At 57.1% G+C, this 12,459-nt stretch overlaps 1 protein-coding gene across 2 annotated transcripts; it reads left to right on the top strand.

Moving 5' to 3' along the window:
• Positions 1-439: 439 nt before the first annotated feature.
• Pitx1 (paired like homeodomain 1) lies at positions 440-12,235 on the top strand. 2 transcript variants are annotated; one of them, XM_063230913.1, is made up of 4 exons: positions 440-623; positions 6,119-6,361; positions 8,560-8,792; positions 10,704-12,235. In XM_063230913.1, the coding sequence occupies exons 2-4, from the start codon at positions 6,187-6,189 to the stop codon at positions 11,244-11,246; spliced, it is 951 nt and encodes a 316-aa protein (XP_063086983.1). In that variant the 5' UTR covers positions 440-623; positions 6,119-6,186; the 3' UTR covers positions 11,247-12,235. The 2 variants fall into 2 exon arrangements, with proteins under 2 accessions (XP_063086983.1, XP_003473309.4); XM_003473261.4 differs by having other exon boundaries at positions 489-628.
• Positions 12,236-12,459: the final 224 nt, after the last annotated feature.

Below are 12,459 nucleotides of genomic sequence, written 5' to 3'. Positions count from 1 at the left end.
AATCACCCGAGGGCTGAGCGGAAAGGGGGAAAGGTAGAATCTCAAAATCCCAGTTCGAGTGTCACCTGGCAGGACCCCAGGAAATTCCGGCCAGACCCTGGCTAAACGGAAATCGGGCCGGGCCCACACGTGCCAGGTGGGAAACTGAGCCCAGGGAGTGAGAGCTGGGGGACCCGCAGCGGCCCGTCTGCCCGCCGCAGGGCCCCTCCCTGCGCACGCAGTCCCCGGCGCGCTCCCGGGTCTCCGGCTGGCGGGAGCTGCGCAGACCCGAGCCGGCGCCCGCGGGGATCGCGGGACCCCTGGCCCGTGGGACCGCGCGCCGCCCCCTCCCCGCCGGGCGGGCGAGCACCTCGCTTCCCCTCCCCCCTTCCCGCCTCCCGGGCCGGTGTCCCCGCCTTCCCCGCGGGCGAAGGGCGGCTGCGGCGGAGGCGGCGGGAGGAGCGGATCGGGCCGAGGCGGCCCCGACCCTGCGCGCTGGGATGTAGCGAACCAGCGGGGACCGGAGCCGCGCGCGGAGCCGGAGGCCGAGTTGAATCAGGGGCCCCAGCCGGAGCCGCAACGGGAGGCAGAGTCCGCGGCGGGCGAGCCCGGACCCTTCGAGCCATAGACGCGGCGCTGCCCAGGTGGGGTAAGAACCTCAGCTGGGGGCGCGGGGTCTCCGCGGTGGAGGGGTGCGGGGAGGTGGCGGCTCAGCGTGCACCGTTCGCTCCCGGCGTGTGTGGGGTCCAGCCAGCTGCGCAGCACAGAGCGCAACGCGGGAAAGGTCAGGCGCCATCGAGGCAGCGCGAGGAGCTCGTTCCTGCGCCCCTGGTGCGGCGTCACTGGCGCTCCTTCCCCTAACCTGAGTGCCCACCCGGCGCCTCGGCCGCAGGCACCCCAAGAGAGTAGCAGCCTTGGGGATGCGGGCTTCGGCTCGGCGAAGGTGCAGCCTGGGAAGCCCTTAGTCTCTAGCGGCGGCGCTACACGCAGGGGGCCTCGGTGAGAAAGGGACCCGAGAGGATCTCCTGCCGCTCCTCTCTGCGCCACGAAACGGGGACCCCACCACCAGTGGAAACACTGGCCCCCCTGAAAGGCCTGGGACTTTGACCGTAGCTTCGCGTCAAGAGGGTACTTTTCCCAAACGAAACCGCTTCATTCGTTCGTGCGTTCGTTCGTTCTGGCAGCAATGCCGCAGAAAATCAGCACACATCAACCAGAGCCCCGCCAGAGACCCTGACGTCCTGCCGCCAAGCTCGGAGGAGCCCGCACCAAGGGGCTACCTGCCCTCGCTGGCACGATCTGTGCTTTTCCTTTCCCCTGAGACAAAACCCAAGCGCTCTTCTCAAAGTCTAATAAAGACGTTCTGCGGCTATCTCTGAGCTTGGTTGTTGACGCAGGTTCTCTAAGAGCACAGCCACTACTCTAGAACTGGGTCTCCAGATTCTAAAAATGACCAGCCTCCTAAACTGGAGATGCTGTAGCAAAGCCAGAACCCCAAGGCCCAGATCGCAGTAATGGAACTCTTAGGCTGAAATCCAAGTCCCAAGATTTTCCGGCCTGTAGGAATTCTCTGAACCTGAAAAATACTTGAGCCCACTTTGAGAAATTAAGTCCTGGATGCTCTCTTGGCATCCCAGTGACCTATGAAAGTCACCAGGGCCAGAGAAAGAAAACCCACCAGGGCCAGAGAGAAAGGATGGTTGCTGTCCATCCTTGGTAGGTGGCTGCTAGCCATGGCAAAGGACACAAGTCCAGGGTAAGGACAAAAGCTACAGGCAGCGGGGACAGCACTGGAGATGACTTGCTGTACCCCTTGCCTTTCCCCAGGCTGCTTTGGGCTTCCACATCTCTGCCAGGGAAGGAGAAGAGACTGGAGCACAGTGACCAGGCCGCCAAGATTCTAGGATGCAGAGGCAGCATTTGTTGACCTCCAAGACAGACCTTGGAGTGCACTTCTCCCAGGAAAGCAGCTACTGGGAAAAGAAGGCCGTGAGGCAGTGAAAGCTGGCCCTCTGCTCCCAGTCTTGACTTAGATGCTGCTACAGTACTTTGCTAGCTTTTTCTTCCCCTCAGCTCAGTCATTCTCAGGAGCCAGACAGCATCCAGGAGATATCTCAGTGAAGTGAGCTATGGGCCAGGACAGCCATGAGCCCTACCAGCTCCTAAAGTTCCGCATTCCGTACCTCCCGTTGTGTGCCACTGGCAGCAGGCTGTCCAGCCCAAGTGTATCCCAGCTCTCCCTTTGGACAAGCTGGGGAACCCCAACTGGCAGGAAGCTTCAATCTAGGGTTCCAAGAAGCCTAATGAATCCGACCGGGTTGTTCTGGCCTCTACCTGAGCACTCCTGTCCCCCTCACCCAGTAATTGCTTCTATTCCAGAAACAAGGGTGTTTTTTTTTTTTATTGGGGAGGGGGTATCTTAGGTCAGGCAGAGGTAGGTGGTCCTGCTGCACTCCCAAAACTGGGTTTTCTAGTTTGAACTTCTCTGCCTAAAAGGCTTAGGACTGGAATGTCCCAGAGAGTCACGGATGGCCCTGGGGCAGGACATGGCACATTCCTTCCTTTTTCCTAAAATCCCTTGATTCTGGGAGTCAGAATTAGAGCAGGGTACCCCCATGGGTTGGTAGAAGGATGCCCTTCCATAGGGGCCCTCCATCCACCCTTCCCAAATTAAATTACTAAATCATCCTTGGGCTTAGAGTCTGGTTTGAGCCAGCCGGCTTTAGAAAGGCTTCTTGTGGTTACTTCTTCAACCCCGACAACAGCCGGGGCTCCTCTCTACCCTAGTCAAGAGCCTAGGGTCTTGAAATTTCTTGAAAAATCACAGAATGGTTGCCGGCTCTGTGTGTGGCTAGAGAGGGCTATGGGTAGATACCAAATAGGGCTTAACACCCATAGGCCCAACACCAGTAGGCCCCGTTCCTTCCTCTTCTCTTGTCTGGTCCATCACCATAAGACCTGGAGGCTGAAGCAGCAGGCATAGTCCCATGTTGGACAGAGTTTCCTGAGGCACAGTGCTGGTCAAGCCATGTCCAAAGTCACACAGTGAAGCCAGGGGAACATGGAGCCTCTATGGTTGCCCCCTGTCTTCCATATGCATACACGTGTGTGGGGTGTGTGTGTGTGTGTGTGTGTGTGTGTGTGTATGTGTGTGTGTGTGAGACTATGCCAGCAGCCTCAAACTAGGATAGTGAGCAATGGGAGACTGTAGCTACAGCAAAACAAGAGGCTCTCCAGGTCCCTTCTCTGGCCAACACCCAGAACCAGGCCATAGCCTCCTTTCTCCGTCAGTCCCTTCCCTACCCTACATCATTCAGAACTGCTGAACCACAGACTCCCTGGCAGTCCCCACTAGCCTCAGCCCCTCTTCCGTGTTCAAGGCCAGTGGGACAAGAAGCTTTGCCAAAGGGTCTGAAGGCCTTGCTATCCACACAGCAAGCATGAAGATTTCCAAATAAAGGAACTATTGTGCCTGCCTGGAACACTGCCAGAGGCTTGAACCTAGAGGGGCACACAGCAGGTGCTCAATAACTGCATTAAATGCATCCTAGAGAGAATGAGCAGTTAGACGTGGGCAGAGTCACAAAGCAGTCCCTGAAAGGCCTGACTCAGTCACCTAGGCAGACCATTTGCTTCCATGTCCCCATTCAGAGAAGGTGCACTGTGCTTCTCACCTTGGCCTGACATTCGGTGGACTTAGAACACATTTCCTATCCGCTACGAGCCAGCTGTTGTAACAGATAGCACATAGCACGTGTCCGTGTGTGCACAGTAACTGTGCAGAAACGCAGTACGGATAGGCACACTCTCCCAGCCTTTGTGCATCCAGACTGTCCCATAGGTAAGGCAACCGCAGGAGGATGGTGTGTGAAGGCGCACTCCCAGTACCTGGATATCTCCTTGAAAGGAGGTGTCTGATGCTGCCTGAGACTCAGCCAAGAAATATGATAAAAATGTGGTAAGGGCAACTGCTGGACAATGATGCTTCCCCAGGTCCCTCTTCCCCTGATCAAGATGAATTTCATCCTAGGGATCTCAGCTTGAAAGGAGAAGGCAGGAGTCCCTGTGCCTACCTAACTGGACTTCCTGGGAAGCATCCTCTCTATGTATGCCTTAGCCTCTGCTTCCTGTGGTCACAGACACCAGGTGAAAATGGGCCAGGCCAGTGACAAACTGCTTAGAGCGTTCAGTGATAACAGCATGCTGTGGGCACACATGTGCCACATTGGCAAGGCCCTAAAGAGCTATCCCCTCTCTCCAAAGCCTGGAACTGGGCTCCTCTGGCTGTGGCCAGGGAGTTCCACCCTGTGTGCCTGCCTGTGTCTCCACAGTCCACACCATCTGGCTCAGCCTGGGACCTGGGTGCCTCCTTCTGCAGGGGGTTAGGGAAAGTCTTGAAGACAGAGCCTGTGGACCCCACCACCACCACCAGATGCTGACACCATACAGTAGTCAGTCCAAGCAGATACCCCAGGAGATGAGGATGCCCTGCCTTCTGAGGTAAGGGCATTAGGCCTAAAGAATAGGGAAGTTCTTCTCCCCCCAGGCCATTGTTTGGTGGAGCTGGTCAGCAGGTGAGGGGCAGAGGCAACCTAGAGTCCGGCTGTGGCCAGAGATGCAGGTCAGGGCCATGCCCTATGACTCCAGCTATGGCCTGTTTGCTCAAGATGCAGATGTCTCAGGGCCAGTTAACAATTGTTGAGCAAAATCCTTTGACAAACTTCACTGAAGCCGAAGAACTTAAGGAGGGATCACTCCTGGGAGCTGTAAGGGTAATATCTCTACCTGCAGCCGGCCAGGGCCTCCTGGAGCCAGCCACACCTTACTACCACTCTGTAATGGAACCTAGAAGACTGAAGGCTTTCTGAGCTGCCACCCCACCTGGGAGACAGCAGTAACCCGGCCTATTGCCTGTGGCTGAACCCTTGGGAAACGGGACCACAACTCCTCCTCCCTACCCCCAGCAAAGAAGCTGCCAAGGCCAACCCTATGGCTGCCAAGGCCAGCGCCCCACTGGCCTGAGAAGGCACAAAACAAAGGAGGTGGAAAAGGCAATGGGGCCTGGCTGGGCTCTTGGGGTCTCCCGCTGAACTCGCCAGCGGCCTAGAGCCAGGAGAAACGTTTTGTCTGATTAGAAGCCATCATTTCTATCCCAATCCCGGAAAATTGACTGTGGTGTAGAGAGAGGCCTGAGGAGCAGCGGCCTTAGGGGAGAGAGGGTCCAAGCTAATTAGGAGGCAACATCGGGGGCCCATTAGAGCGCAGGCTGCTGTCACTCAGCCGGGTCGAGTTCCCGGGAGAAGAGGCCGGGGAAGGAGGGGCCGAAGGCCCCTCGACGAGGACACGGCCGCCGGGAGCTGCCGGAACGGGCCCGGGCTCTGCCCCCGCCCCGCGCTGTGGCTCGGAGGAGCCCGCTCCGCGCGATCCTGTTCGGCGAACGCACTGCAGTCCTGGGCTGTTCTGACTGCGGCTGGGGACTTCGAGGAGGCCCAAACAGGAGTTGACTCAAAGCGAAACAAGTCATTTGGGGCCTAAGGTGGGCACGAGCGTTTCTTTTGTGAGGCCGAGGGAGAAGTCGGTGTGTCACCCGGGAAGGAGGGAGAGGCGAGGCGCGGCCGCGGGGGGCGGGGAGGCGGCGGGAAGGTGGCTGCTGAGGGGGAGGGAGCGGGCGAGGCCAGAGGGAGGGAGGGCGGCGGAGAGGGCGCGGCGGCGCGGGCGGCTCGGGGCTGGATTCCGCCCGCGCTCCTCCGCTGCTCGCTCGCTCGCTCGCTCGCGGCCGCCCGCCCTCCCCAGCCCCCTCCCATCCAGCCCACCCCACCCACCACCCCTGGCGCAGGGACTGCTGGAACCTGGCGGTGCGCGCTGTCGCTTTAAGACAGACCCTGCCGGCGAGGTCCGGAGCCTTAGAAACCGGCCCCGGATCGGGAGCCTGAGCCGAAGTCGGGGCCGGGCGGGCGGCTGAGGCCCGAGCGGCGGGAGCGCAGTGCGGAGCGCGGAGCCAAGCGCCCAGTCGCGAAAATCCGCCGCCGCCCGCCCGGCCCCGCAGCCCAGGGCAGTCCATGGAGCGGGCGCGGCGTCGCTGCGGGCGCGGGCAGCCCTGGGGGGCAGCCGCTTAGGCGCCACGCTCTTGTCCCCGCAGGTCGCAGCCTGGGCGGTCGGGCGCGCCCAGCTCCGGCCCCCGGAGCGCCCGCTGCGGTCCCCACCTCCATGGACGCCTTCAAAGGGGGCATGAGCCTGGAGCGGCTGCCGGAGGGGCTCCGGCCGCCGCCGCCGCCACCGCCACCGCATGACATGGGGCCCGCCTTCCATTTGGCCCGCACCGCAGACCCCCGCGAGCCGCTCGAGAACTCTGCCAGCGAGTCGTCGGACACGGAGCTGCCAGGTAAGCGCGGGGTGCCGCGCGGCGCTCACCGAGCCCATGCGGGAGCCATGGGAGGGCCTGGCGCTCGCGCCGCGAGAGCCAGGTTCCTTTTCCGCTCCGGGAAAGTCAGGAGCTTGCTTTTCCCCGGTCTCAACCTGATGGTGAACGTGGAAATACACATGCGAAAGCACTTCCAGGCGGTTCCCAGGCGCCAAGAGACTGGCGGATGCACCAGCCTACAACCGGAGGGTTGGACTGACAGCCTATCTTGGTCAGGGGCAAAGAGAACGGGAGGAGGAAAAGTTGGTTTTGCTCAACTAGGCGCTCTGAGGAGCTGCTGAATGGAAGGCGAGAAACAGACCGATTAGGGGCTGTGGGTGACTGGACCAGAGAAAGTGCCCCAGAGGGAAAGGGGCAGACACTGGATCGGCTAGGGAGGGGTGCAGTTTGAGAGGGAGAGACGCAAAAGCAGGGGAGGGCGGGTAAAGCAAATTGAGGGGTAAAGAGGGGGACCTCAAGTAAAAAGAAGATACAGAGGACAGCGAAGGGGAGCGGGCCAAAAGGGGTGCGTCCCAACTCCCAGCAAAGCCGGCGGAACCCGGATCCAGAGATCCCGGTCCACGTGCGCGGCCGGAGCTCAACAGCAATCCAGCCAAGGCCCTTCTGGGCTTGGGCACGTCTCTCTTCGCGCTCTTTGACCCAGAGCTCAAGCCTTTTCCCCAGCCTCGAGCTGAGCCACGGAACGTGTGGCGCGGGCAGTGGCACGGTGAATCCCTGGCCAGTCGGGGCCGCTCGACTTTCCGAGCGGCTCCCGCTTTCGCAGCCCTGATTCGGCGTCTCGGCTTCCCAGGCCGCGGGCGCTTCTTTTGCGCTCATTTCTTAATCCACCGCTGAATGTTTCTCTCCGCAGTTTTAATCTATTTGTTTCTGTTTTGCATGTCTAAGTGATCTTACCTGTTTTGGTTAAGAGATAATAAAGGCTGGACTGTACTTTTGTTTTCAAAAGTTTTATGCGTGGTGTTTAATTGGTTATTTTAAAAACAAACATAGCTATAGTTTGATTTTTTAAACCAAATTTATCAATATGAACTAATAATTTTAAACGTATTTTTATTTTGAAAGAATTACTATCTTAGATGTATGTTTCTGGAATTCAAAATATCTACATGCAAAACTGGAGAGATTTTAAAAAGTCAATCCAAAATGGCGTATTTCTCTGAACTTTTCTCAAAATTCATTTACAGCGGTGTTACTTGGGGAATTTAAATCATCTAAATAGAATGCTGTGTTTCTCCAAGATTTAAACATTATGTCTACAGGAGTGTTATTGGGAAGGCATTCAAAATTCATCTACAATGATAGGCAGATTTTTTTTTAAATCCCAGAGAAATAAATGTGTCTGCCTGCATGGAGTTTAAACACATACGGCTTTGTATTTAGAGGTGTGTTTGTATGAAGGTTTCTGGCTTCTTCATTTACATTTGCTTTGTTTCTACCTGCCTGTTTTTGAGAATTTGTGACCTTTTCTGTGTTTTTAGACAGATAGCTGTAAGCTTTTCTGAGCTTCTGTGTTTTGTTTTTAAATTCTTTTTCTTTATGTTTCAACGTTTCTATGGCTGCATGTGTTTTGTGTAACTTTAAAGAAAAGCTGAAGCCCAAAGTAACTTACAGACGTCTGTCTAGGCTGCAGCTGGGGAGTTTTCAAATGCCTTGGGATGGGAGGCCTGCAAGTTAGGTGGAAACCCTCGTGCTGGCGCTTCCACTCAGCCCTGGGGAGAAAAATAAGTAGAGAGGTTTCAGGTCACCTGGCGCAGACCCCACTAACCACTATCTTCAGTCGGAAAGATCTTTTCGTAGTTCAGACACCTCCTTCCCTCAGATTTACAACCCAAAGCGCCCGCAAAAACTATGCATTTGTGGGTGACAGCAGCAGCTGGGCCAGAGGCTGAGCCGAGCCGTGAGAGCAGGCCCTGCCGAGCCAGGAACCCAGGCCTGCGGCTCTGGCTCCTGAGCTCTTCTCTGCTGCACGCCAGACCTGTGGTGCCTACCAGCCACCAGCACCCAGACAGCTCTTGGAAATAGGGACCTCTCCCAGGACCCCTGGCGGGAGGGAGGGCAGCCAGCACAGACCGCCGGCGCTTCCCGCTTCGGTGGAGCCGGGACCGGGTGCAACAGGGCATAAGCCCGAGGTGACCCGCGCCCGTTCCTGCCTGCTGCAGAGAAGGAGCGCGGCGGGGAAGCCAAGGGGCCAGAAGACAGTGGCGCGGGCGGCACGGGTTGCGGCGGCGCTGAGGACCCAGCCAAAAAGAAAAAACAGCGGCGGCAACGCACGCACTTCACAAGCCAGCAGTTGCAAGAGCTGGAGGCCACGTTCCAGAGGAACCGCTACCCAGACATGAGTATGAGGGAGGAGATCGCCGTATGGACCAACCTCACGGAGCCGCGAGTGCGGGTGAGCGAGGGACGCGCGTCTAAGGGGGCCTGTGTAGAGGGCAGCAGGGCAGGAGACTGCACAGTTCAGAAGCCAAGACTGCAATCACACTTTCACTCTCCCACTACTCAAGCTGGCGTCCTCCCTCCACCCAAGACCCCCACCTTAGACCCTAACCATCCCCTGGTCTGCTAGGCCCCTAGGCTGCTAGCGTCTCTGGCTGCTGCAAATTCCCAGTTCTTCTCACCTGGCCCAGGAAGGCTGTGGCTCTGGTGGACTCTGTCACGCCTGCCTTGAAGAGGCGAGTACTCACTCGCATGTTATGGAATACTCAGGGCCAGAAAGTGGGCAAAGGACCTCGAGTTCAGCAGCCTTCCTCTAAAAAAACGAAAGGGAAAGACAGGTCTTGCCTGGTTGCCTCAAAGAGGCCCAAAAGGTGCTTGGATTTGGGTCCCAAATTTCTTAGAGCAGTGGCTTTATTCTGCACTTCTCCAGCATCTGAGGATAGTTTCCACCTTCACTGACCATCCAGTCAAGCACTAGCTGAATCCTTGGCCTTATGGTATCCATTACTGTAAATCTGGGGGTCACCCTGGGTGGGGTAGGGGTTGATAGCAGAGTGGCTGTCCCAGTAGCCCCTTTTGGGATATGTCTCAGACCCAAGATCAGACTGTATTCTCCTTCATTTCACCATTTGACTTTTGGTAAACACAACATTTTCCTGACAGAGGAGCAAGGGAATCATTTCTTTGCTGAGTGAACAAATATTTAATCAGATATTAGGAGTACCTCCAAAGTCAGACCAAAGTCCCACCTGGCCCTTTGACTCCGTTACAATCCATCTTCACCCTTTCCGGGTCAGGCTAGCCATGGCCGAGGGACTTGGAGTGGAGACACTGCACAGCAGTCCGTTGAACTCACTAATCCTGCTGAGGTTCACAGCAGCAGGGTGGAGAGGAGGTGGCATTAGTCTGTCCTGGAGCTTGGGGAAAGCTGAGATGCAGGGCTCCCAAGGGTAAACTGAGGGGAAACAGCCTTGGGCTGGAGAAGGGTTAAGGGGAGCAGCGCAGGGCACCATCATTGAGTGGGCTGACAGGTAAGGATCCAGAAGGCTCTGGGAAAGAAGAGGTTTTTTAACAAATTTTAGGAGAGAACAAAAATTAGGAAGAAATAAGTAAACGAAAGATAATGAAATTTTCGGAGAAATGTATTTGGTATATGTTTAGGTGGCAGGAAAGAAATTAAATACTTAAGGGATAAACAAGAGGATCAAGCATTCAGAAACAGAATCAGCTATTTAAGAGAAACAGTGAAGGTCAGATATTTGAAAAAAAGAAAAAAGCTAAATATGTGGGGAGAATCGAAAAGATAAAAAATACGGAATAAAGAACAAAATAGATTGAGGAAAAAGAAAGAGGTTCAGGTAGGAATAAACATTTTGGGCCAAAATGAAAATAACAAACATTGCCAATAAAGATGAGAACGGACTGAGTGCCGAAATTAGATTGTAGGAGTGGAGCGGCCGAGTCCTGTGTTTCAGGGAAGAAGAAGACACCTTTAGTATCGGAGAAAGAAGAAATGAAGTTAATGGAATATTTAGAATATAAAAAGGGGCTGGTTTGAGAGAGAAGACAGCAAACTAAGAGGAAGAAAAAGAGTATGTGTTAAAGCAAAAAGGAATCCCTACTGGGAAAAGAAACATTTAATTTGGGTAAGAAGATAAGGATCAGAAAAAGAAAAAACTGTTTTCCTGGGGATAAAAGAGGAACTATTATGGAGAGAAGGTAGGGGGCAGAAACGTCGGTGGAAGAAAAGAAACGGGATTTGGAGAGAAGGAAGCTCAAGGAGGGCTCCGGGTGGCTGGGAGGAGGCGGGGATGAGGGGCCCTTCCCGCCTTCGGCAGCCCTGACCCTTCTCCCGCCCCCTTCCCAGGTCTGGTTCAAGAACAGGCGAGCCAAGTGGCGGAAGCGCGAGCGTAACCAGCAGCTGGACCTGTGCAAGGGCGGATACGTGCCGCAGTTCAGCGGCTTGGTGCAGCCCTACGAGGACGTGTACGCCGCCGGCTACTCCTACAACAACTGGGCAGCCAAGAGCCTGGCGCCAGCGCCGCTCTCCACGAAGAGCTTCACTTTTTTCAACTCCATGAGCCCGCTGTCGTCGCAGTCCATGTTCTCGGCACCCAGCTCCATCTCCTCCATGACCATGCCGTCCAGCATGGGCCCGGGCGCCGTGCCCGGCATGCCCAACTCGGGCCTCAACAACATCAACAACCTCACCGGCTCCTCGCTCAACTCGGCCATGTCACCCGGCGCCTGCCCCTACGGCACACCCGCCTCGCCCTACAGCGTCTACCGGGACACGTGCAACTCGAGCCTAGCCAGCCTCCGGCTCAAGTCTAAGCAACACTCGTCGTTCGGCTACGGCGGCCTGCAGGGCCCGGCCTCGGGTCTCAACGCGTGCCAGTACAACAGCTGACCGCCCGGCCGGACCACGCAAGCCGCCGCCGGCGCGGGGCGGGGCGGGGCGGACGCGGAGGACGCACGCTGGGCTCGGCTCGCGCGCCGCGGACCTCGCGCCTGCGTAGCCCCTCTCTCCACCTCCCCACCTCCAGGTTGGTTTTGTGTTTCTTTTTCCGGGCCCCCACTCTGCCCTCCAAAAAAACAAAAAAACAACACAAAAAAATCGGAGCAAAGTGCCGAGAAAAAAAAAAAAGGATGAGTTGCAATTTCCCTCGGGATGGCGCGGGTGGTGTGTGTTCGTTCCCACAGGCCCCGGCGGCCCACTCTGCGGAGCCTAGCGGCACCGAAAGCAGACGTCTAGCAGGGCAGCGGGAGAGGACGCCCCGCATCCCACGGCCCAGCCTGAGCGGCAGCCTTCGAATTCAATATGCGGAGCCTGGATGGGCCTGGGATTCCCTCTGGGCCCCACAGGAACCAAGCCCGGCCGAGCGCACCTTAGCTCCAATCGGATTCGGCTTGGAGCAGGTTTGGGGCTGGGAATGACTTCCCCCGCGCCCCCGGGTCCGGTACTTAACGGTCAGCTGGTGCAGCCGGAGGTGCAGCCCGAAGCACCCTTGCCACCCGTACGCCTATGTTAATGCCGCGGAGCCGAAGCTGGCCGAGCGGACTAGGCAGGAGGACAGGGAGTGCTCATCTCTGAGCAGCCCAGCCCGGAGCTTAGCTGCAGGCCGAAGCCCTGGGCCCTACTCCTAGTCCAGTAGGTGACCCCTGTCCCCGGCGAGCAGCCCCCTCCTTGTCCTCCGTGCATCCGTGCAAGAGTCGAGCCCGGAGAGCACAGGGCGCGGCCCCAGGGCCCCGCGCCCACTTTGCACACCCGCTCTCCGGCCCGCGCCCTGTTTACAGCGTCCCTGTGTATGTTGGACTGACTGTATAGAATTATAAATCTGTCTATATCGACTTGTCCATGTACGTCTATTAAAACCATAGTCCGAGCGTGCTGAAGCACTGCTGGGCCCCGACTACTTCATTTGGCTGAAAAGGGAAGCTGACAAATGGAACTGTGTCACCCAAGCTCAGGGGGAGTTGGGAAGAACCCAGGCAGCCCACCACTCCTGACCTGCCCAGTCCCAGCTTTCGGAGGTCTCTCCACTCCTCTCTCTGTTCCCGCTGTTCCTGCACACCCTCTGGACAGCCGCACCGGCAGCCTAGCAGAAAGACTCCCCCACACA

The sequence above is a fragment of the Cavia porcellus genome, unplaced genomic scaffold, assembly GCF_034190915.1.
Source record: "Cavia porcellus strain 051 isolate PalLab524CR breed Dunkin Hartley unplaced genomic scaffold, mCavPor4.1 scaffold_19, whole genome shotgun sequence".
Taxonomy (NCBI): Eukaryota; Metazoa; Chordata; class Mammalia; order Rodentia; family Caviidae; genus Cavia; species Cavia porcellus.
The sequence above is the reverse complement of the archived record's forward strand: the minus strand, read 5'-3'. Positions and strand labels throughout refer to the sequence as shown.